Source organism: Protopterus annectens, chromosome 14.part0 (genome assembly GCF_019279795.1).
Source record: "Protopterus annectens isolate FY-2018-M chromosome 14.part0, PAN1.0, whole genome shotgun sequence".
In the NCBI taxonomy this organism is placed as follows: domain Eukaryota; kingdom Metazoa; phylum Chordata; order Ceratodontiformes; family Protopteridae; genus Protopterus; species Protopterus annectens.
This window is the reverse complement of record NC_056748.1, coordinates 1,113,590,414-1,113,615,854: the sequence shown is the minus strand read 5'-3', so window position 1 is coordinate 1,113,615,854 and position 25,441 is coordinate 1,113,590,414. Positions and strand designations below refer to the sequence as shown.

Below are 25,441 nucleotides of genomic sequence, written 5' to 3'. Positions count from 1 at the left end.
ATAAGGTAGCTGAACTGATCGAACTCACAGTTACCACAGCCTATTTAAAGAGTATTGTTGAATTCGGTGACTTACCTTTTAGCACCTCCCATGCAGTGCACAAACAGCCGATTAGCATTTTCATCCAATTAGAAAACATTTTTCCCCTAATATTTATTAAATTTCAGTACTCATTAAACTTGTTTTCCCTGCGTTGATACCACTGAAAGTTAGTGAAGATCTGATCTTTAACTCGGTGATATCAATACAGTGAAAACAGGAAATTCATCCATAGACTTTAACGGATGTGTTCTGCATAGGTGCAAAATGCAGCCAGTAAAGTCTGTGGTAGAACCCTCAGTTGATGTCACTGAGGAAAATTGTAAATTTATTTGAGCCGAGGATTGAATAAAAAGTTACAGTTTTTTATTCAAAATGTCATACTCTTTTACCACGGAACAAACAATGTACCATCTTTGTATCGCTGTTATTCGGATATGTAACTGACTTCAGAAATATGCTGCTAAATCTTTACTACTGTAACAATTGTTCATTTTTGTTTCTTTTTTATTTACCACTGTTACAACTGTTATTTTTTTTTCTTTTGTATTTAAAAATTCTGTGATGCTTTTCTCCCCAGGCCTCCACTGAAAATGGGCCATCAACCCAGTCGGACTACCCCCATTAACAAATGTAAAATAAATAAATAAAGAAACAAATAAAACACAGCCCAAATGAAAATGAAACAATCTTTAATGCCTCATTGGCTGTGATGTACTCAAAGTGTGACAATACACTTTTAGCACCTACAGTCAGCATGTTTACTCCTCTGGGGAAAACTACTCTAAAATGTGTCAGGAAAACACTTGTCTGATGTAGGACTGTGCCTCCTCAATCCAGGGATTATCCCATTGCAATCACTACTCTACAAAACCAGCATGGAATCTATCATACCTATGAGAAAACAGCACTTTTGTATCTGTATAGGTCTCAGTTATCAGGCCGTTTCCCTGGAATCAGCATTAATCACTGTAAAATCTGTTACTCTAGGCATCTTAGTTTTGGCTTTAGCACTTGGGCTTCAGGTCAGTTACTTTTCACTGAAGAAGATTTTTGTGGTCTACACTCTTGTGGACAAATCTCTATCAAAACTCTCTCTCCATAAGTCCGCGCAAGTATTCAGAAAACAATGTCTGGACAATTCCCATCAGTTTCTCCTACCAGCCTGGTCGACATGGCCATACTGAAACAGTGTAGCAACTGCCTCATGTTCACTAACAGCCCTCTTCTCCTAGCGCATAACTATGCTGAACAGTACACCAATGCAGTATACAAGCACCTGTACAATTGATGGACTCAGCCACACCCAACAGAACTAAAACCTGCTCCTCAAAGTAACATGAACCTATCCGGTGGACATCCTCTATCAGTAGACTTTACAACAAAAGGAAGAAACTGTTGTCCAAGGGTAAAAGGGAACAAATTAAAAATTGGAAAAACTCCCTCCTTAGCCTCAACAAGCAAATTCTACTTCCGAGAAATGCACCTACATCAGTAACCTGGAATCCATAATCTCTCATGCCACAGTCAGTACTGCTGTCTGAGGAGATTGCCAGCACAAACACCACACCACTCACATCACAAAGCCAAGCACAACACACACCCACCTATGCAGAGGTAGCAGAAACCCCCAAAACACACTCACAAACATTCCACAAACAACACCAAACACAACACATCACACACTGCAGACAGAACACCTGTGTCTCACAAACACAGCCCATAAGGCATAACAACAAGCCAAACATACAAGTCATCGGTGACTCAATTGTGAGACAGACCGATGTCCCCCTCACCAGGCTCGACAAGGAGAAGGTCATGGTCAGTTGTCTGTCAGGTGTCAAAATCCACCACATTACGGATGCACTTAAGTCTCTCCACAACAGGTACAAGTATGACTCTGTCATTGTCCATGTTGGTGTAAATGACTTAAGACATACCTCCCTGGAATATATGAAGAGAAACACGACTGAGCTCTCAGAGTATGTGTCCCAAGCAGGCATGACCCTAGCCCTCAGCAGCATCCTACCGTCACCAAGAATGATACCACAATACCAACAAAAAATAGTTTACTTCAACAATTGGCTTTGTTTCTGGTGTCATTCCAAGGGGATCCAGTATTTGTCTGCCTGGGAATGACATGGTTGACAGGCCTTAATGCCTTGCCAGAGATGGTCTCCACTTGTCATCCCTGGGATTCCAGATCTTGGCCAAGGTTCTTGCCTCCCCCATTGTGCCTTTTTTAGACAATGTCCCAAAGACAAATCTTCCAACATAAAAGATCTGTCAAAAGCAAAATGAAGGTCATGTTGCTTAATGCTAGGAGCCTTAACCTGAAAATGCACTCACTGGAGGCTCTCCTCACAGTGGAAGATGCCGATATCTGGGCGGTCACAGAAACTTGGTTCAGGGATGCATAAAGGACTCCTGCCTTACCAGGTTATACCTCATTATACACATTCCAACCCCAAAATGAGGTCGGGAAGACTAAGGGTGGTGGAGTCTCTATCTTCATTAAGGACAAGCACGCCTCCAGACTGGTTTGCCAGCATGATCCACTAGAACTACTTCAGGTGCAAATGACAGTTGGCAAGACACCCATCCAAGTTACAGCCAGCTAGAGATCCCCCCTCCATGACTCAGGACACCCACACCTACTTGACTTCATCAAGGTACCCCCTAACACCCTGATCCTTGTTGACTTCAGCTACCCCACCATAGACTGGGTGAACTATTCCCGCAATAATGCACTCATGCAATGATTCCTTGACTTCATCAATTCTAATGCACTGCACCAGTTTGTCTCATCCCAAAGGGATATAAAATTCTGTACTTGGTTCTCACCAACATGGGTGACCACTGCATCACTTCTATAGTATGTTCTTCCCTAGTGAGATCAGATCTTCGGTCTGTCTCATTCGGAGTTTCTATTCCACCCAACCCCCTAGCCATAACCAGACAAAAAAAAATTCTCAAAAGCTGACTACAACCTCCTAAGGGAGGGTATCAGTAACTTCACAACACCGCCCCCCCTCAGAGGATGCAGACAGCTATGCTGAACAGTATGCCAGTGCGGTATACAAGCACCTGTACAACTGCATGGACTCAGCCATACTCAACTGAACTAAACCCTGCTCCTGAAGGTAACACAAACCTGTCTGGTGGACATCTTCTATCAATAGGCTTTACAACAAAAGGAATAAACTGTTGTCCAAGAGTAAAAAGGAACAAATTCCATGTTGGAAAAACTCACTCCTTAGCCTCAACAAGCAAATTACCTCCAAAGCCAATTATGAATCAAAACTAGCCTCCAAAACACAGGAAAACCACAAAGCATTCTTCAATTACATCAGAAACCTCCATGGCAAAGCCCAGGTTTTTTCTGAATTAGTACTTAACGGAATCACTTACATTGATCCTGTTGATTTAGCCAACCTGCTAGCACATAGTTTCAGCACAAACTTCACCCCCCTGTCTCCCCTCAAAAGCACATTCAACATCTCCGATACTTGTCCTGCACCTCACATCTCCATAGATGAAGTGTTAAAAGACCTATCCAAGGCAAAGAACACACCATACTGATAGTATCCCAGGCTGTATTCTGTACTATCGCCAGCAAGAACTAGCTTTGCCACTGAGCACATTATTCGACCATAACCTATACAGGCTTTATTCCAACAGAGTAGAGAACTGCCATTGTCATCCCTATGCACAAAGGTAGTGCCACTACTGACCCTGAAAACTATCGCCCCCATTACCTTGACAAGTCTGATCTGTAAGGCAATGCATATTATTATGGACCTCATAAACAAGGACACAGGCAATCTTCAAGCACTTGACCCCACCCAGTTCGGATTCGTCAAATGCAGATCTTGCCTGTTGAACCTGGTTGACTTCTTTGAGACTGTCACCAAGGCCCTGGATGAGGGAAAGTCAGTACATACAGCTTACCTTGACTTGGCCAAGGCCTTTGGCACAATCAGCCACTCAGGCATCATCAAAACTGTCACAAGTGGTGTCCCCTAGGGATCTGTCCTTGGACCCCTACTGTTTGGCATCTAATTTTCACAGGTCCAGACAATAACAAAAGGCCTGTGACTAACCAAGTTTGTGAATTATTGTAAGTTGGGTTCTGTCATTGATTCCCCAAATGATGTTAACATACTGCAAGACAGCCTCACAACAACAAATGACTGGTGCCAAAGTCATGGCCTTAAGTTAATCACAAAAAAATGTATTATCATACCATTTGGCAAATACATGGCCCCTACTAATTACCACATCAACAACAATCCCCTAAGTACACAACCTGTGAAGAGAGACCTGGGTATTCAGGATAACAACAATCTCACATTCGACCATCATGTAGCAGCAGTGGTCAGAAAAGCCTTTTACTTGGCTCATTTCATAAGTAAAGGGACTACATCCAGGAAAAAAGGAGGTTATTACTTATCTGTACTCCTCCCTCATTAGGCCAATAATTGACTATACCCTCCCCCCATTTGGTATGTACCTCTCCACACATCTGCACCAACTGGAAAGGCCACAGAAATACCTCACAAAAAGAATCCATGGCCTCCAACACCTGCCCTATGTGGACAGGCTCAAATCAATATCACTCTACTCTGTATCGTACAGATATCTCAGAGGTGATCTGTGTCTCGCCTACAAGGCAATCTCAGTCCCTGCCCTACTGGAGATGCACTATATCCATAAGTCTAAGTCCTCGCACACTACCCACTCGAAAGGCCTAAATCTAATGTGCAACATCAACAAAACCTGATGGAGAGGCACTGTAGGTTTGACTCCCACAGGCTGCTCCATCTCTGGAACAGACTTCCCATACAACATCAAACAGAGTACCTCGCTGACCCTCTTCAAGTGCAATCTTGATGAGTTCATGGAAAACCACAAATTTGTCCCAGGGGTTCCACCTCTGTCCCTCACTGACAGGGGCGACAGGTGCTGGCTGAGGTTTCTTTTTTGGGGGTAAACTCTTGGCTAGGCTTGTAAGGGCCTTAGGGCCATTAGCCTAATAACCTCCTACGAGCCTATAAACGACTGGGAGAAGTAGGCCTCAGTGATGCAGCTTCAATGAAGCATAATGCTACAGTATAGGCACAAAATAGGGCAGTAAAGGAATTTGAATATATAATGGATTATATAATGGATTATTGCTACTTTTTTTGCCTTTAGCTCTTATCGAGATGAAGCTTTTAAAGCAATGCTAAATTTAGGATATTTTGTTTGTGAGAAACCCATGCATCATAAACATTTACTACAACCCACCTGCTTTGTGATTCAAGCCATTCCAGGGGTATTCAGTAAGTTAAGCTTTTCTCTCATCTTTGAGTATTAGCTGCTCTATCTCCACTTACATGCAAGTTATACAAATGGCTAGCCCTTAGAAAGTCTTTTCTTAGTATTAATGATGCTATGTTCATTCACAGTCTTTGCCTGTGAATATTAGAAAAGATGAAGTTATGATCTTATGAATGTGGGCAGGAAGACAGTAGTTTGCAAATGTTTGTGTTTACCTTTGATGCTATACTTATGTCCTTAACGAACACTGTCTTTGTTTTCTACATTGTGTCAGTACTTCAGCCCTGCTAGCAGGGAATAATTTGCATCTTCTTTAGAGTTTGCACCATGGTTACAAATACTCAGACTCGCACATTTTAATCTGATAACTCAAGTCATACCTTCATTGATTTCACTTTTCTGGGTGTCTTAATCTCTGCTTTCATAGGCCAATCCAGTGCAAGCATTAAATAACAGCAAAAATTTCTATAACAGAAACGAATATGAAAAACTCAAACAAGTTTTTCTTATGAGATAAAGAATACGTTTACTTGAAAAATGGGTACAGACCTCCCCCGCAGATTTTGGAGCACTGCGACCAGCTTTTTAAGGCCCACTCATATGAGTCAGTCTCTTCTAGAAGGACGTTGTTGTTGCTAATAACAGGCAGCTGATCTTCATGAATTATATACCTGTACACCAGGTTACTTTTGGACTCATCATCTCGTGGAACAACCTAACAAACAAGACAGTACTGTGATTATTTTGAATGAAAAATCCTAATAGAAGAAAGCAAGCCTGTTTATTGCAAATTACAGTACAGTCTGTTTTAATCTAGCTGTGCATAAAAGACATCTCTACAGTGGGATCACCCCTGGAGCCATTTCCACTACTTAGTTAGCAAAATTAACAAAACTAGTATTGGTTATAAATTCAGCACACAACTTTGGCTGGGTTTCCAGTTGCGTTTTTTTTTTTTTCAAGCATAACAGTGTTTTGTGCATAACATACCACCACCTCAGTAAGATACAATGAAACTTTTCTTGGATTCTCAGATTAATCAAAGCAATGACTGAAATTAACCTACATATGCTGCTTTAGCATTAACATTGTTTTATTTATCTCCTATTTCTGTCGAGAAACACTAATCATGTGCCTTTAAAAACCTCAAATGCCCTGGAATTCACATAAAAACTACACAGATGTATAGACGGGTCGGGTCTATATCACGTAGTTGAAGTATGACAACTTCGAATGTTATATGGTTGAGACCATAAGTGGGGAAAGGGCATATACCTTTTACTTGCCTTACAGTACTCTACACAGTGCCAGTACTTCACTTCAGTGAAATGAGTTTTCAGTAATTTGAGCTTTCAGCGATTTGGTCAGGGTGAATTCAAATTCAGTGAAATGAGCTTTCAATGACACAAAGTAGACCCATATATGTATGCATACATATAAATACATATCCTTTCTGGTCCTGAAGCCTTCGGAATATCCTGTCATATTTCCTCCCAGTGTTAATAGATCAGTTTAAGGACTCAAAAATCACATGACCCAAGGTGAAGACTTCTAACTGCTCCAAATAAATTATTTTCCTTCTTAGCATCACCACCTACATCCTTAAAATAGAAGTTTTTATAATAATTATGCCAAATATCATTTATACTTAATGAGATATGTTGTAATCCACCATTTTTATCCTTAATAACCTTTATTGTACTTTGAATCTATCTGTTTCAAATGCAAATTATGTAATTTAGAAGCCTTGATATGCCTGGGCCAAAAAATCTCAGTAATGGTTTCACTTTTTCTGAACTTTTGCTTGCTGAAAAAGTATATACTTCTGCTTAATATTCAAACTATTGGCACATAATATCCTGTCTTAGCACTCTCCTATGCTGCATCAGAATGTGACATTTTTCACTTCAGAGACATCCCTATGTTTCCAAAAGTGCATCTCAGTTTTCCTTATACTAATAATTCTATCCCTCAGTAGAAATGTAACTTTCTCCTATTTTGCACTAACTGCATCTATTCCTCCATGTTCTGAAAGAATAAGTGTAGTTCACTTCTATTTGATCCTTGACATCCAGCCTTCCCAAAATAAAATAATATACCCTCCAGAGTACAGGAGCAGATTCTCCACATAGTCCACTCATATCTAATATAACCATCATATAATCTGAATATATCACTCCAATGTTCTGAAATGCAAGTAACAATGGTGAACCAACAAAACTTTATCTGCTTTACTGGCAATCCAAAAACACACAACTATGTCAGTAATGACAGTGCGGCCAAGGTATGAAATCTGTTAAGACTCCTTCCACAAAACCTGTTTTCTGACTATACTGGGTGCTACACACTGTGGGGCTTAAATGCTCCATACAGGAATATATTCTTTCTAAAATAGTGCTATAAATTACATTAAAGTCTTCCAAAAAGAAGTAGAATTCTTCTTTCCCCCAGCATCCAACGCTGCATAAAAATCAGAAATGCTTCCAAACTAGGGTAGGTTATACCATAAAAATTTGCAATTTATAAAACTCCTCATTTTGTGGGCAGCCACAGTGGTGCAGTGGTTAGCACTGTCGCCTCACAGCAAGAGGTTCTCTGGTTCAATCCTCAGCTGGGGTGCCTTCTGTGCGGAGTCTGCATGTCCTCCCTGTGGTCGCGTGGGTTTCCTCCGTATGCTCCAGTTTCCTCCCACATCCCAAAGACATGCTGCAGGTGGACTGGACACTCTAAAAATTGGCCCTAGGTGTGAGTGTGTGTGTGCCTTCTGTGGAAGGTTGGGCACTGGGCTGGCAACTCGACATTGTAAAACTCCACTACCAATCATGAGCGGACAGGTGATCCGCTGTGGCGACCCCTAACTGGGAAAAGCCGAAAGAAGAATAAAACTCCTCATTTCGTACAGACATTATCAATATTCCACCACCTCTCATTCTTGTCTGTTATTTCTACATGATGTCCAATACCAAGTCCTCACAAAATAATCAAACCAAGAAAAACAAAAAAATGCCAAAGACCCCGGTGCATCTCTACTAAAAATCAAAAATTTAATTAAACAATATATGCACTTTAGTCTTACATCCTTGTAAAACTTCATCTGATAAAACTCATTACAAAACTACCCACTTAAATAGTTCAAAAATCACACGATGCATAAAGAACATTTAATGTGCCAAACACAATTTGCCTATAACTAGTCAAAAAACATCCTATTAGGTAGTGGACATAACAGTACAAAAGTAAATAAAATAAACAATGAAACACCCCAAACCTATAAGAAAATTATATTTAAAAACATTTAAATTAAGAATCACCTTTTTAAAGCTTTTATCTTTAGAAGCAGTGCAGCTGAGGTATACTCGTTCAGACCAGGCCAGTTATGTGAGTACCAATATAACTGTCAATACAACTCTCTTTTTTTAGAGTATCAATGGCCATGGACCACCAGGAGCATTCTGACTCAGTTGTTCAAGTAGTATAAACTTAAAAGAGTGTCCTGGATTTTCCTTAATATGTTTAAAAAGTGCATTAGTGTTTTTTTTTACAAATTTTATATATATGTTCATGGTTTACTATCAAATGACTGAAAAATCAAGACTGAATCCAAAAAAGACTGAAAATTCAAAATATTGAATACATTTTTAATGAAAGGGTCAAGCTCCCCACACCCCCTGCTAAATATATATACCAACTCCAAGATCGCACAACAGTGGAGAATAGGCAAATCCATCATTCAATATTTTGAATTTTCAGTCATTTTGGGATTCAGTCTTTTGGTTTCCGGTCATTTGATACTAAACCTATGTTTATATACACATATATATATATATATATATATATATATATATATATATATATATATCTATACATACATTCACGGGGCTTTCGCTCAGTTTTACTACATAGAAACCTTGGCATGGCTGACAAAGTGCAACATACACAAGCCCAGAACTATGACAATCAAATGTTCCTTTAGCTTGAAAATGACGCCCATGGAAGGTGAAGGGATGACACGTTAAAATAAATTTACAACAACTGCATCTACTGTACTTAGTCATGGCATAGTTTTTACCGGTTTTCACAACTTTTCTTGAAGATGTTCTTAAAATTCATTCCCTTTCTATAGACAATTATTGGTCACTCAGGCACTTTTTCTAGAATAGTTCTATTTTCCTTTAAAATATTCCAGTTCTTGTTTAATATCCATCTAATCACACCACTTTCTAAGTTAAAAACGGTAATCAGAGAATTACGGTATTGTTGCTAGGTGCCCACCCCCTGTATCGAACCATCACTTATATCTTTATCAGCAATATTTGCCACATGGTTTAATAAAGATACAAAGGGCTCAGTGTTCCTTATGTAACTAACTTCCAAAATCATCTCATTCACCAGCTGCCTGAGGTAACTCCTTTTAAGGAACATACCCCTAAGAATTTGACATTTCGTTTTAAAAATGTTGCTCTAAAGTGGTCAGTCATGCTAGTTGCCCCTTCAACACAGCTTTCTTTTGGGAGAAGAGGTGACAGCCAGTGAAATGGAATAGTGTATTAGAGTACGTGGGCTTTCTATAAATACGTAATGTATACTTCCTACTGGCAAAGTCCTTCTCAAGCAGTATATCCAAATAGGAAATATTACTCTCACTAATGATGTGAGTGAATGACAGAAAATCAGTGTTATTATTATGTTCCAAGAACAGGTTTAATTTGTCTTTGCTTCTCTTCCATAAAAACGTTTACATCAAGTTATCGTAAATACAATCTAAATGAATTAGTGTATATATTACTACAGATATATATATATATATATATATATATATATATATATATATATATATATATATATATATAAATATATATATATATATATACACAAATGTGCTCTTATTCCAGCATAACAAAATTCGCAAATAGGGATCTGCAAGGTGACCACAATGCTATGCCTTCCTTCTGAAGGTAGTGTTATCCCTCAGAATATATATAGTTAATCTTAAGAATAATTTCCAGGAGCTACTCCGTGCCACATTATAGTGCTCATAAGAATAACCATCTTTTCAGATAACAGACAGCAATGATATCTATAGAAATAATAAATAATAAAAAAACACCACACGTTTAGAAGTGAATAAATAAGACTTTACTTGGCAAGGAAAACAGTGCTAATACCAATTAATATGCAGAGATCAAAACAGTGCACAAGAAAAGGAAAACAGCCCTAGACAGAATATGTACAGAAAAACTGGACCTTTAACTATATATATATATATATATATATATATATATATATATATATATATATACAGATACATATATGTGGGTCTACTTTCATTCACATTTCACTGAATTTCAATTCACTCACACCAAATCGCTGAAAGCTCATATTTCTTTTTTTTTCACTGAATGTAAGTTCTATAAGACAAATGAAACATATATGCCCTTTCCCCCACTGTAGTGCAATCCTGTAGTTAGTATATATAGTTGGGGGGGCACTAGGATTAGAATGGTGTGGGGGCATAACCCCCACCTAGTTTGGTTTTATACTGTTACCTTTCAGTGAAATAAAATTCATAAATATTAAACCAAACTAGATGGGGGACTATGCCCTCCACACCTCCCAATATGGGAGGCTGCACCCCCCACACCCTCCTAACTCCAGGATCACACTACAGTGGGGAAAAGGGCATATACATTTTACTTGCCTTATAGTACTTGCATTCAGCAAAATGAGTTTTACGTAATTTGAGCTTTCAGCGATTTGGTGAGGGTGAACTGAAATTCAGTGAAATGTGTTTTCAGTGAATGAAAGTAGGTCTATATATATATATATATATATATATATATATATATATATATATATATACATACACACACACACACACACACACACACACACACACATATATATATATATATATATATATATATATATATATATATATATATATCCTAGCTGTCTCTTGCAAAAGACATACTGGGCCTTCCTAAGTTTGATAAACAAAGTGGAATTCAAAGGCAAACCTTCACAAATGTACCGCAAATAAAGGTTAAGGCCTTCTTTGACTAAGATAGCACATTTTAAAATATATACTCATTTCAGATTATCATTCATGCAGAAGTCCTTATATTACATAATTTCCTTTGCAACACAAAAACAGTTGTAATTACATTACATCAGATTACATTAACCTCTCCGCCTAGACATAGGAACAATGCAGCAGCCAAAGGAAACATCCATTAACTGTGTGTATATTAACGACTGCTTCCTCCCACAGTTTTGGAGAACTGTTCCACACTAACGGCTGCTTCCTCCCACAGTCCTGGAAAATTGTTAAGCACTAATGACTGCTTCCTCCCACTGTCCTGGAGAACTGTTTCGCTGAAGTACAATTAACTGCATGTTATTTTCCTTGGATTCCCAGTCTTTCAACTCTTGATTACGTAATTAAAATCAAGCAATTAGGTCCATTCATTTGAAACCTTAGTAAATTTCATTTTACATTCTAAATACATTTCTTGCATTTCTCTAAATTTAATGTCCTTTTTCATTTAAAAAAGAAAAGGTCAAAGATTTCCAAGAACAGAAAACATACATTTCTGATTAAAACAGAGTTCAAATGCAGTTTACAAAGGTGCCAACGGTCTGCAACAAGAAAGAAAAGTATCATATTTCAAACTGTTATTCTCTAAGTTGGCACATTTCTGAAACCACACACACCACCAAAAGAAATACACCCTAAGAAAAATATATAACAACTATCAATTACTAATCCACTGTCATGCACAGACCTATAGCCAATCATAGTTTAGCACCCACTTTTTGTTAAACAAGATAACAACAGCACAATACTTAAATGTTCAGTATCACAAGTACAAGTCTAACTGAAAACAATCAATGTTCAAGATGTGTATGTAGCACTTTACACTATAAGCCTTCCATCTTTACTCCTCCCCCGACAGAAAAGCAGAACAGCATGCATGGTAAGATACTGTAACCCAGACTGACAGGTGAGAATGGCATACCTCTTCCATGCAGACACAGGTTAAGATAGAGAACATGACAGTTTTTATCAGAAGTATAGAAACAGTATTTAGTCAAGAGATGTTTAAAAACATAAAATAATTAGTCTCAAAAGAAGGGAAAAGATATCCCTGGGAAGGATTATTAAAAATAACAATCAGAGAAAGCATGCTGTTTGCTATGGCTCACAATCCACAAAACAATGTACATGTGTGTGTGTGTGTGTGTGTGTGTGTGTGTGTGTGTGTGTGTGTGTGTGTGTGTGTGTGTGTGTGTGTGTGTGTGTGTGTGTGCCAGAGACTAAAATGGTCACTCAAACAAACCAATTAGTAAAAACTACAATAAAAACCTAGTCAACCTAGAGTTTTCACTGTGTGAAACCTTAAGCCTCCTGTAATAGACCTCCTGTAATAGACGCCCATGGGATATATGCAAATGACCCCTTAAGTACATCAGGTGTTTCAGCTATATGGCTTGTGAATGTCCATGACTTTTTACTTTTTTTTTCTAAGTCTTTATGGATACATCAGGCCAAACCCAACTAAACTTTAAACGAGCAAGGTAATAAAGAACTTGTGACTCTTAAGGAGAGGGAAAATTGTTTAGCCAATCATTTCTGCTTTGCTTCTGATGTCTGTAATAGGGAAGTGCGTAGCTCAAACTGAGCCCAAACTGGAACTTGTACTCCTGTAAAATGCTGCAATTACTGTTTGGATTTGTAAGTCAGAGGTAGATAGAAAATCATTTATATATCTAGTTATTAGTGGTTGTAACCCTATAAATTCTATTACAGTATACACACACACACACACGTATATATATATATATATATATATATATATATATATATATATATATATATATATATATATATGTTAAATGTCTCTTTAAACACAGTTCTATATTTTTCATTGCACAAGCATATAAATGCTATTATATTTTACAAAGTGCACTAACAAATGTAATTTATTTTAAATATAAAACTTGATTATTTCATTGTCAAATGCTTATGGCTGGTGGTTTATTTATTAGTGTAAGGGTACATGTATCAAACTGGTGTACTATTAGAGCTTGGCTTTCACCTTAAGAAAGCTTATTGTTCAAGCTAATAATACATTATAAATATGCCATGGGTAGCTTATTTTAAAGGTAACTGACTGCATGGTGTGCTAGAGTGGTCTTGCAGGTGCAGCACTACTATAAAGACAGGGAGGGGGAGTTGGTACTGGAGTGATATCATTAACCCTTCCCAGAAAATTGTGTCCATCTGCTTGATTGCAAAATAGTCATGGATAATTTTTTGCTACTGTCATTAGACGTTATTGGAAGGTACAAGCTCAGTCTGAAATTAATAAAATCATGGAGAGCATACTTTTAAAACACTGCTCTGCAGTTCTACAATGTAAATATTACTATGGTGTGGAAGGTATTGGCTATTGCCTGAGGAAGTGGTCCACATTTAGCATATGCTGTTGATACCAAACACCCCTTACAGTATTTGGAGCAACTGTTTTTACACATCAGTTTCTTCATACAATACTGCTTCTCTGATTATTTCTTCTGCACACAACTTAAACAGTTGTGGGGAAAGTGTGCAGCCTTATGTTGAACTTTTATTAGTTATAATTCATTTTTTCTTGTTCATTTGAACTGCTGCTTCTTAATCAATATAAAGACTGAGCATGATGACTTTGAGGTGCTTGTTAGTGTGACATTGTTTATCATGATTTAAACAATTAGCAGCCTTGTTATAATCTGCACAATACGTGTACACATCCGGTTTACATTATATTGCTTTTTCAAGGCTCAGTCTCACTTCCACAGTTATTCTTGTTCCTCACATTTTCCTGAATTCTGTTTGTATTTTTGACACATTTTGTTCGAAGTATGGCTGCAGCCTCACCTGAATAATATTGAGAAGAATCTTACTAATATGTGGCAACAGAGTGATTGTGTAATCATTTCCACAGGGTCATTTTCCGTTTCATCAACACTGGTATTGAACATGGGTTTTTTTCCAATCAGATGACCAGAAGACTGCCATCAACATTTCCTTGTGAAGCCTTGTAAGTACCTTAATGGTTATATATGAGTTTTATAATATTTCATTGAGAATGCTATTAATGCCCAGTGCTTTGTTCTTCAGTAAGGCAATCAATGACACTTTTACATCTTTTATCATCAGCACTGTTCCTGAGCAAAATGATTACTGCTCTGTTTGATCTTTACATAATATTGTCTCAGTGTAATCTTTCCACCTTTTCTTTTTTTATATACAAGCAACATCTTTACTGAATTATCACTAAGGACACAGGCAATCATACATTTATATAAATATAAATAAACCACACTGACATTATACATTATACATGACACATAATCTTTAGTACATCCATTTTAAATCAAACATTACATAGCTCATTCAATTTCTTCCTTATCTTAAACCTTATTCCTCCTTCAAAACATCATTCTGCGTGTATTTTTCCCACAATTCAATTTTTCTGTAAGTTGCTCCTACTCTTTTTTAAAGATTCCACTTCCATTCATTTTATCTCTGTTACTACATCCACTGCTTCTAGTATAGTTGGTTTAAACTTTTCATTTTCTTGTTATTATTTTTGGCAGCCAGCAGAATTAAACTCAGCAAGGCCTTACTATGTCTAGGCAATTTTGATTCTGTATCACAGCTCAAAAAATAATTTCATTAGTTACACCAATTTGCTCACACAGTATTTCTGACAGTGTAGTCTGCAGGGAATTTTTAAGTCTGACAACTCATTACACTCCCAAAAATATGTTCTCATTTACCCCTTTCTTTGCTATCACACCTCTGACATTTGCAATCTATCACAGGAAAAATTATTTTGGGTCTAAAACAGTTATGCAAACAATTCTTAGCAAAAATCCTAAATATTTTAGATTTTTCCTTGTATTTGAAGCCATAGATATTTTCTCCCAATTTTCTCCAATTGCTTTTGTGAATTGCTTATCCAGTCTCTTTTCCCAATCCTTTAATACCTTCCTCCAATTGATTCCCATAATTATCATGCTATATTTTATATTCCCTACTAATTATCCATTTTTAACAGAATATTCTGTTCTATATTCTACCAAGAACTCTACCAGTGCTGGTCTTTCACTTAGGAGCCCCCTATTTCTTTCTCTTTACCTGTACTCTGATATCAATCCTTGACAGGGAAGCCAGCCTCAAGCCTGCAGCCAAATGTATACTTGGCCTCTTCCCATTCTATTACCTTTCCCTCTCCAGTTATTTACTCCCAGTACCTTTGTTCCTTTGCCAGTTTTCTCCAGTAAATTACAGCCCCCTCTTGCCTATTCCCTGTACTCCTAATTGCAGTCACCCTATTGTCAGAATCTCCTTTCTCCATTCCAGTGTCGACTCAGTTATTATAAAACTTTTCGCTACTTTATAAATATAATATTTTCTTTCAACCTCTTCTTAACCTTCTCAGCATCATTCAAAACAGATCACTCAGCATCTTTTTACATGCCATTGAAATCTTTGGATCCAGAAGTAATTTTTTTTTCTGCAAGTGATTTAGCTGAAAAAATCTGAAAAGCTTCAATGTATAACATTAATGCTAGCTTCTGGAGAAGAAACCATAAAAATATTTAATTGTTTTACTTTTATTAATGAGAAAAAAGACAAAGTCGGAGTACACAGAAAAAATCGGTAATGACTGATAATGATGAGAAAGAATTGGCAATTTTTTACACACTTTTTACAGACTATACAAAACAAAACACCTTTAGGAACTATTCCAAGACTAACCGCTCTCTGCTAAGCAACACCTTGGCTGATTTCCAAGCACCCCCCCCAACCCAGTAAACACCTTAGCATACAATGAGCTATTTACAAACTCTCTGCACAGCCATATTGACAGCTGTATAGAGTGAGCTCTGCCCACTCGTATTGAGAATAAGACTAACTCAAAAGACAAGCCACTCTGGTGGAATCACTATATCAACTGGTTGTAAAACAAAAGAAAAAAAATCCTAGCCAAGCACAGGATGAACAAAGCCATACATACAAAAAGACACCTAACCAATCTAAACAGGCAGTTAAGAGGGTTAACACTTTAAAGGCTAAATATGAAGAAAAAGCTATGTCTGTAACATCAGAGGAAATTTACAACAATGCACAGAACTTATTGTAAGTGGCATCACCCACACTGAACCAGAGACCACTGCCAACCTTTTGGCTGACAGGTTTAGCTCAAATTTCTCCCCCTACTACCCTGCAATAGTCCAAAGGAAATACCACATAACACAATCCCCCCAACCATTACTAGGGAACAGATCATCAATGCACTTTCTAAGGCCAAAGAAACTGCATTGATGGGCCAAGATGTATAGCATGAAACATGACCTCTCTGGTCCACTTGAATCGCTTTTCAACTGGAGCCTTCAGTCAGGTTTCGTACCCAAGGAATGGAAGATGGTTACAGTCATTCCCCAGCAGAAAGGGGATCCAAACACTGATCCGGGTGACTACAGGCCCATAAGTCTTACCAGCCTCATATTAAAGGCCATGGAAAGAATCATTATGGACAAGATAAATGATAGTTGTGTAAAATCTTACCATAACCATAGATGTCCTTCTCTTCTATGTTGCAGATAGGGGTTGTATTCTGCTATCAACCTGACGTCTGGCTTGTTTGCAAAAGCTTCAATCTACTGCCTGAACGTGGGACTTCACACATATGGTCAGGGAACGTCAGCACATACAATCCTCAGAATCAAGTATCCCCATATGGAAACTCCAAAAGAAAGCCCAAAGGACAGTCATCCAAATAAAGAGCAAGCTGTAAGGGAAGGTGGGTGGGACAGAATACTGTAACATTGAAGAAAAGGACATTTATGGTTATGGTAAGAGTTTACACAGCTATTCTATGTCCTTCTATTCAATGTTGCAGTATTCTTTACATATCGGAGAGTGAAAAAGCTGAAAGAGAACTTACAGAGGGGCATGAAACAGAGAGAAATCAGGCAGAAACATTTTCCAGAAATCCATGCAGGATTGCTCTGGCACCAGCTATTAATGTCTTGTAAAAGTATGAACAGATGACCAAGTGGCAGCTTCCAGAATGGATTGCGTATCCAAACCCTTGAAGAAAGCCCTTGAGGATGCAACAGATCTAGTGGAATGGGCTTTAACCAAAGAGGGTAATGATTTCCCATGACACTGATAACAAAATAAAATGTCTTTAGAAATCCATGAAGAGATAGTTTGCTTAGAAATAGGCAAACCCAGAGCCCTGAGATAAAAGGAGATGAAAGGTCTATCAGATTTCCTGATAGACTTAGTTTTGCTAAGATAGAATATAAGCTGTCTATGCACATCTAGGGAATGCAAAATTCTCTCACCAGGAGCTTGTGGAGAAAGGAAAAAGCAGGCAATTGAATAGTTTGATTTAAGGAAAGGTCATTGTCCACTTTAGGCATAAAAGACGGATTAACTCTCAAAGAAATCCTGTCCTTATGGAAGACTAGGAAAGGTGGTGAAGCCATTAATGGATGGATCTCAGAAACCCTTCTGGCAGAGGTAATGGCTACCAGAAGCACTGTCTTCAAAGTACAAAATTTCAGACAAGCTGAGGCTGCTTATTCAAAAGGTGGCCTGAGTCAGCTTCACCAGTTCAAAATTAAGATCCCAAGGAGGAGGAACTGGTTTCCTGAGAGAACTGATGTGTAGGACGCCTTTTAAGAAAAGTTTATCTTCCAGCCTGGAAGCCAATGGAGGGGTTAAAGGCAGGAAAGCAGACAAGGCACAGTAGTGGACCTTAATAGAGAAATAAGAAAGACCACTGTTGAGTAACTCACACAAGTAAGATAACACCAAAGGAATATCTGTGAAAAAGGGGTCCTTTTTCCCATTTTTGGCACCAGACAAAAAATCTTGTCCATTTGGAAATGTGGGTTTCCTGGCCTCCGACAAAACCCTAAGCATGTCCACAGAGTAAAGGTGCCTAAAAGGAGTCAAAAGTTGATTACCCATAAGGTCAGGTGAAGCAATGACAAGTGTGGGTGAATCAGAGAACCCTTGTCCTGAGTGAGGAGGTCCATCCGGTGAAGTAATTTGTAGTGATGGCCCTTGGCTAATTGCAGAAGAAGAGGGAACCAATGCTGTCTTGGCCAAAAGGGACTCACTAACAAGATTTTTGGTTTCTCCTGTAAAATTTTCAACAGGACGTTCTGAATCAAAGGGGGAATAAAGAATCAACCCCTTCCATGAAAATTATAGTGCGTCCCCCTTCCAAGCCTAAGGGTGAGGGACTCTGGCACAGAAAAGAAGATGTTGTCTGTTCTGAGGGAAGGCAAATAAATCCATCTATGGAGTACCCCACTGGTGAACTACATCTGGGAACACATCCCTGTGAAGCATCCACTCATGGGATGGTGTCATGGATCTGCTCAATGCGTCTGCCACAGAGTTCTGAGCAGAGGGAAGGTACACTACATACAGTGAGACTGTACTGAATAGCCAACCTCCACATTTTGATTGCCAGGTGACAAAGAAGATAAGATTTTGTACCCCCCCCCGGCTTGTTTATGTACCAAAGGACTGTAGTATTGTCTGTGAGAATCTTGAGGGGTCCTGGTAGAAGCAGAGGATGTAATGCCTGTAAGGCTAGAATGAAAGCACTAATTTCCCTGACATTTATATGCTGCCTCCTCTGAGCAGGTGACCATAGTCCCTGAACCTCTGTGGAAGTAAAGATTGCTCCCCATCCTAAATCTGAGGCATCTGTATAAAGTTCCTGTACTGGTTGAGGAATTTGAAGGGGTAAACCAGGATTCTGACTGAGTTGGTGCGTCCACCACCCTAACTATTTTTTCAAGCATGGAAGAAGATGAATAACAGTCTCCAAAGGATGAGCATGCTGGGACCAGAAGGTTTTTAGAAACCACTGGAAATTCCTCATGTGAAGTTTTGCAAAGGGCAACATTAGGATTGTAGAGGCCATGAACCCAAGAAGTCTGTGGAACTCCCCAGTAGTGATGGAAGAAAGAGGTAGAGGAGATGTTATGAAAGCTGTGAGAGATGCAGCTTTCTCTGAAGGAAGAGGTACTATCATCAAATCCATTCTGAACCTGCACCCCAGAAAAATGAGATCTTGACTTGGGGAAAGAATAGATTTTTTGAAATTTACTGTGAACCCAAAGCCTTGTATAAAGGGAATAGCTAGATCCAGCTGTTGAAGCAGAAGGTCTGGACTGCTGGCCAGAAAAAGCAGGTCATCCAGGTAAGGGTAAACTTGAAGACCTTTCACTCTTAAGAAAGCAATAGCTGGGGCTAGACACTTTGTGAAAACCCTTGGAGCAGTAGAAAGACCAAAAGGCAAGGCAGAGAACTGAAAGTGCCACAAATCCACTGAGAAATGTAACAATTTCCTTAAGTGAGGGTGAACAGGGATATGCATCCTTTAGATCCAGTGAAGCTAAGAAGGCTTGAGGAGGCACATAAGGGAGAAGAGATTGTAGGGATAACATCCTGAAAGAAGGCACCACAGGAAGGTATTCAACTTTGACAGAACCAGAATGGGTCTCCAATGATCCTCTTTTTTTGGATCCAAGAACATCCTGGAATACAATCCCCTTCCTTACTGATTTGAACTGAATGGTTGAAGGGCACCTTGTAGAGAAAGCTGAGCTAGCAGCTGAGGAAACAGATGTAGTTGGTCTGAGGGTGGTTGAGAAATCCCCTGAAAGGGGTGAAGAGACTTCCATGTCATGAAAATAGCAGTTTTTAATAACGGATATCACCCAGGAGTCCTCAGAGATCTACCTCCAGGCTGAAAGGGAAAGATAATGATGAAGAGATAGAGGGTATGACTTGGACGTTGGGGGTGGATGTCACAGAGAGCCTGGTCTGGACTGAAAGGGCTGCTGAGGAGATGGGGCAGAAGTAACTGTTTTTGACTGAGCAGTTCTCCTAACATGTTTACATTGCCTAGAACCCAAGATGGCTGAAAAAGAGGAAGACCTGGAAGGTTTTCTTATAAAAGGAGTTTTAGAAGGGAAGTTCTTATGAAGTTTAGGAACTGGAGAAACTAACAGGTGTTTTAAATCCTGGAGCTCCTTACCTTTTTCTTTGAGAGTCTTAAAGAGTTCTCCAGCAGCTTTTCCAGAAAGAGCAGAATTACCCAAAGGAGCATCAAGCAATTTTACCTTGATGTCATCTGGAAGAGCCTGTAGATGCAGCCAAGAGTACCTCCTCAGTACAGAAGCAGAAGCTGCAAACTTGGAGGAAGCTTCTACAGCATCATAGCTGCATTTAATGAGAGAATTAATTAAAGAGAAAGAGCCAAAGACTTAGCTTCTGAATCTGGAAGCTGGGACAGAGCCTGAGAAGCTTGGGATAGCAAAGCTAGAGAATACCTAGACATTTGAGTCTGGTAATTAATGGCCCTGATTGCAAGGGTTGAAGAAGTGTTAACGTTCTTACCTAACCTCTCTAATATTTTACTTTCTTTAACTGAAGGAAGTAATTTATAGAGGGGACAACCCAAGAGGATTTGTCAGAAGTGATGGAGACTACAGCTGGGTTGGCTGAAGGACATTTAAAAAGAACTTTGCAATCCACAGGGACCTTATAGAAATGGCCATGCCTTTTGGGAGCTGGTGCCTGTGAATCTGGGGTTTTGGAAGATGAAGCAAAGGCATCAAGGAAGGCTGGAAGCAGTGGAGGGACAGCACCTCCACTTGAAGGAAGTCATAGCATCTCTTTTGTTCCTCTCAAATTTGAGAAGAATCCCACTTAAAGAATTCCTTCATCTTATTGACTGTCTCTCCAAAAGAGAGTTCTTCCATGGGTGAGTCTCCTCCACTGGACTATTCCTCTGGGGAACATATTCCAAGGGAGAAGGTATCTGGGTGGAATATGCTAAGGAATCTACATCAGGTAGACCCCTCTGAATCAGAATCTGGGCCAGGATAGCAGAGAAAGACTCCTGAGAACCCAACGGCAGCACAAGGGAAGAGGAGACGGTAGGGCCAGAAATAGGAGAAGCTGAAGCCAGAGTCCTGAGAGCCATCAAGGCCTTAAAAAGACCTTGAGAGAAAACTCCCCAGTCTGATGTACTGGTAAAAGGTACTGCAGAATGTTTAGTCTTTTGTTTCTTTTTTAGCAGGAGCAAGGTCTGATGTAGGCCAAACGGCTGAAACTTCCTGTCGCAAGGAAACTGGAGCAGTTCACAAATCTTCAGAAATCAGTAGCTGTGGTTCCCCAAATTGTCTGAACTGGACGTCTGTATGGCCTCAGACGTGCTCGGATCCACACTCCTGAAGCCTCCAATGCAGTTTGCGCTGGAGAGATGGACCCTACCTCCGACCGTACCACCGGGTTTTCACCAACCTCATGGGGTACCTCAGATACAGAAGACACAGCCGAAGAGGATATGAGCCTAGCTTTGCCCACCTTCCTCTTCACGGACATCTCAGAGGAACTCACAGAACCCTCCACCGATTCCCTAGCCAGACGTTTAAGCCTCTGGTTTTCAAGATGTAAGTTGAAAGTAGACAGATGACTACGCAAGGTTTTAGGGATGAAGGCCTGACAGAACAGAACCGATGGTCGTGGGTAGGCCCTAAACAAAACAAACAGAGTTTGTGACTATCCTTATGTGGAATTTGCCTTCCACACCTGCACTTGCCCTTTCTGGATGACATTAACAATAACAAAAGGCAGAAGCAAGCAAATAAATCCCCAATGGAGTAGTTATCTAAAGCTGAGGAATAAAATGCAGATTCCAATAGCAGACTGAACATATGAGTCAACCTTTCCGAATGGCGGCGAAAAAGTTCTGAGGATTGTATGTGCGGACATCCCTTTTATGGCTGACATTCCTGAGCCTATGTGTAACGTCCCACATGCAGGCAGTAGCTTAAAGCTTTTGTATACAAGCCGGACATTGGGTCAATAGTGGAATACAACCCAAATGCTGGACCCATCACAGTTTGGCTTTGTTAAAGGAATGTCATGCCTACTAAATCTGGAGGACTGTTTTGAAAGGGTCAACAAAGCACTGGATGAAGGTAAGACTGTGCACACAGCTTACCATAACCTGGTCAAGGAGTTTGATACAATACCCCACTTAGGCATTATAGCAAGCTCAATAATTTAGGTATAAACCCTTTTATCACCTGATGGATAGCCAACAAGGCTCGGTACTGGGCCCGCTCCTTTTTGGCATCTATTTCTCTGAAATGGAAGTGAATACTGAAAATTTATGGCTGACTAAGTTTGCAGATGATTGCAGGTTGTGGGTTATCATCAACTCTCCTGCAGACACTAGCATTCTTCAAGAAGGTCTATCTCTCACTAACAAATGGTTCCAAAGCCACGGTCTTAAACTCAGTGCTAAGAATTGCATAATTATACCCTTTGGGAAGTCTCGGCTAATTTGCATGTTGATAATACACCTTTAAGAGTCAACCCAGTGGTTAGGGATCTGGGTATGCACATAGACAGTAGCCTTACCTTTGACCTCCACATAGCCACAGTGGTGAGGAAGTTATTCTGTGTTGTGCAACTTATAAGTAAAGGCATGGTGTCTAGGTCCAATGAGGTCATTATTCCATTGTACTCCACCGTTATCAGACCAGTCATAGAGTACAATGCTCCCTTTAGTAATTACCTGACCAGACATATGCAGCAACTGGAGTGACCTCAGAGGTTTCTTACAAAAAGAATACAAGTCTTATCAAACCTGCCTTATGCAGAGTCCCTTAAAACCCTCTCCCTCTACTCAGTGTCCTACAGATTGCTGAGGGGTGATCTACGCCTGGCTTACAAGGCACACACAAACCCTACAAATAATCTTCTGCATATTCATAAGTCAAAGAGTACCAGAAAATACAAGGTTTAGGGACTTGAATTTTATCTTTGACATAAAAAGAACATGCTGGTGATACAGATGTGTCCCAGAAACTGCTTCTCCTATGGAACAGGCTTTCCATCCCTGTGAAGCTGAATTCGTACATTTCCTAGTTTAAGCACAACCTAGACCAGTGGATGAGGAATAAGAAATTTCCACTGGGCCTGGCACCTATGTCCCTTTTGGACAGAGGTAGCTTATAAATACCTGGTCCTCAGTGTCCTTTTTCGATACAGGACATCATTACTGCTTCGGGGAAAACTTGATTAGGCTTAGGAAAGCTCTCTGGGTTGTTAGCCTAGTGACAGTCTATGAATCTCTGAAATCTATGAATCTATATATACTTATGCAACTAAGTGGAAGAATAAAGAATGAATTTGATGGGCTATGCGATTTTTTAATAAGATGCAGAACAATTTGAGGTAGAAGGAAATATTGGCCAGACTATTAGAAGGACCTGACTTGAGGTCATCAAAAACTGTGGAGCTATACAAAAGAAGTGAAATCACTGGTGTACAGATAAGGAGAAACGTGTGCAAAAGATAACGGCATGTTGTTTTAAAGAAGGAATAGATATAAAAAAGACAGATCAGCAAGATACTCTAACAAAGGTAGAGTTCATGAAAAAAAGCTGCTTATGCAAATGACATTCAAGAATGTAAATCATCAACAAGAGAGACTTTACATTTAATCAAGCTTATAGAATCTGTGCAAGAAAAGGAAATGTCTAAAAACAAAAACTTGTAGTCAAAGGAGTGCACACGCTGAACAGAAACGTGAAAATAAAGTATGTGTGACTGAAAGGGGAAAGAGCTGATACTGTCAAGTCAGAAACTATACCAGAGATACTGTAATGCAAGGTAAAATGGAAATAAATACTGAGTATTAATAGACAAAAAGTGAAATTTAAACTTAGGATAGGTGCAAAGTATAATATTTTTCCAGAAAATACTTTTAAATAACTATAGCTAAATGATTCTGAAGGCTAAGCTATGTGCACATTGTTAACCTCCGCTGGCTACTGGGTGGCACCATTAGGTCAAAAACTGCTGACATGTATGAACAAGAACAGAATGCTACAAACCGAGACTTCTTTTTCAGGCAGTTGCAATTAAAGATGCAGATTCTCATAATATTTTGAACTATTTGGGTAAGAAACTATGAATGACAAAACAAATTTACACTGTAAAAGTAAAAGCTGTACTTGTCCAAAATTAGTGAGACTGTAATAAAAACATTTCAAATGATGTGTAGATTCATCACAGTTATATCTTGCATGACTATGCTGAACTATTTATGGGTTTAGGAATCTTGCCAGGCGACTATTTTAAGAAAGGATGGCCTCAGGAAAGGTCTCCAGTACAGAAAGACATTTAGCTGCTATGTTAAGTGTACCTTATATGCCAAAGTATTACACACCCTGTCTCCTCCTTCCACTTTCTTGTACATCTTTTACTTCCCACTTTCATTTTCCTTTGGATTTAGTCTGTTGTGTTAATAGCAGTCTAGCTGACAGCCACCTCAATGAAAAAAAAAATACTTTGATAGAGAACAGTCATTAACAAACCTGGCAGTCCATGTTACTACCATCACAAACAAATGGATGCAGGCGCACACACACATAACACCACACGCCACTTCACTAGGTCAAACACAAAGATTTACACAAAATACATATTTAGTACTGGAGGCAAGTCTGCCACACCCACAGTAGGGAGAGGGCTAATCCCTGCAAAAATGTACTGTATATAAGCACTACTTTACTGCACTTCCCTTTAAGTGCAATCCATCGTGAGGGAGAATTATCAAACGGGGAATGGTCCTACGGACATATATGGTGAATTTGGCTTGGAAGATCATTCGAGATTTTTCAAGGAAGTATAATTTACACTGTAAGGTGACTTTGGGCCTATGTTAAATCTAATACTGATTCCAAATGGTGAACATTAATATGTTAATGTGTTGTGAACTTTTAGTATTTTGGTTTCGCTTGCATTTCAAGAGCAGGCATTTTTGTGTATGATCGTGACGCCATTATTATGTGGACTTGGTCTCAACTTATTTAAGTGTGTAGACATATTTTTGACTCATCGTTTTTGGAATATGAAAAACCTACAACAGGGGCATGTAGTATGCTGTATTATTTAACAACTGTTAATTTC

The 25,441-nt window shown here is 39.1% G+C and overlaps 1 protein-coding gene across 3 annotated transcripts in view; it reads right to left on the bottom strand.

The window, feature by feature from the left end:
* The window catches only part of ADAMTS14 (ADAM metallopeptidase with thrombospondin type 1 motif 14), a 1,616,175-nt gene that overhangs the window by 118,729 nt on the left and 1,472,005 nt on the right, over positions 1–25,441 (bottom strand). For all 3 annotated transcript variants that reach the window (XM_044056898.1, XM_044056897.1, XM_044056899.1), the window contains one exon: positions 5,911–6,076. In XM_044056898.1, the coding sequence (XP_043912833.1) occupies positions 5,911–6,076 (166 nt within the window). The remainder of the gene's footprint in view (positions 1–5,910; positions 6,077–25,441) is intronic.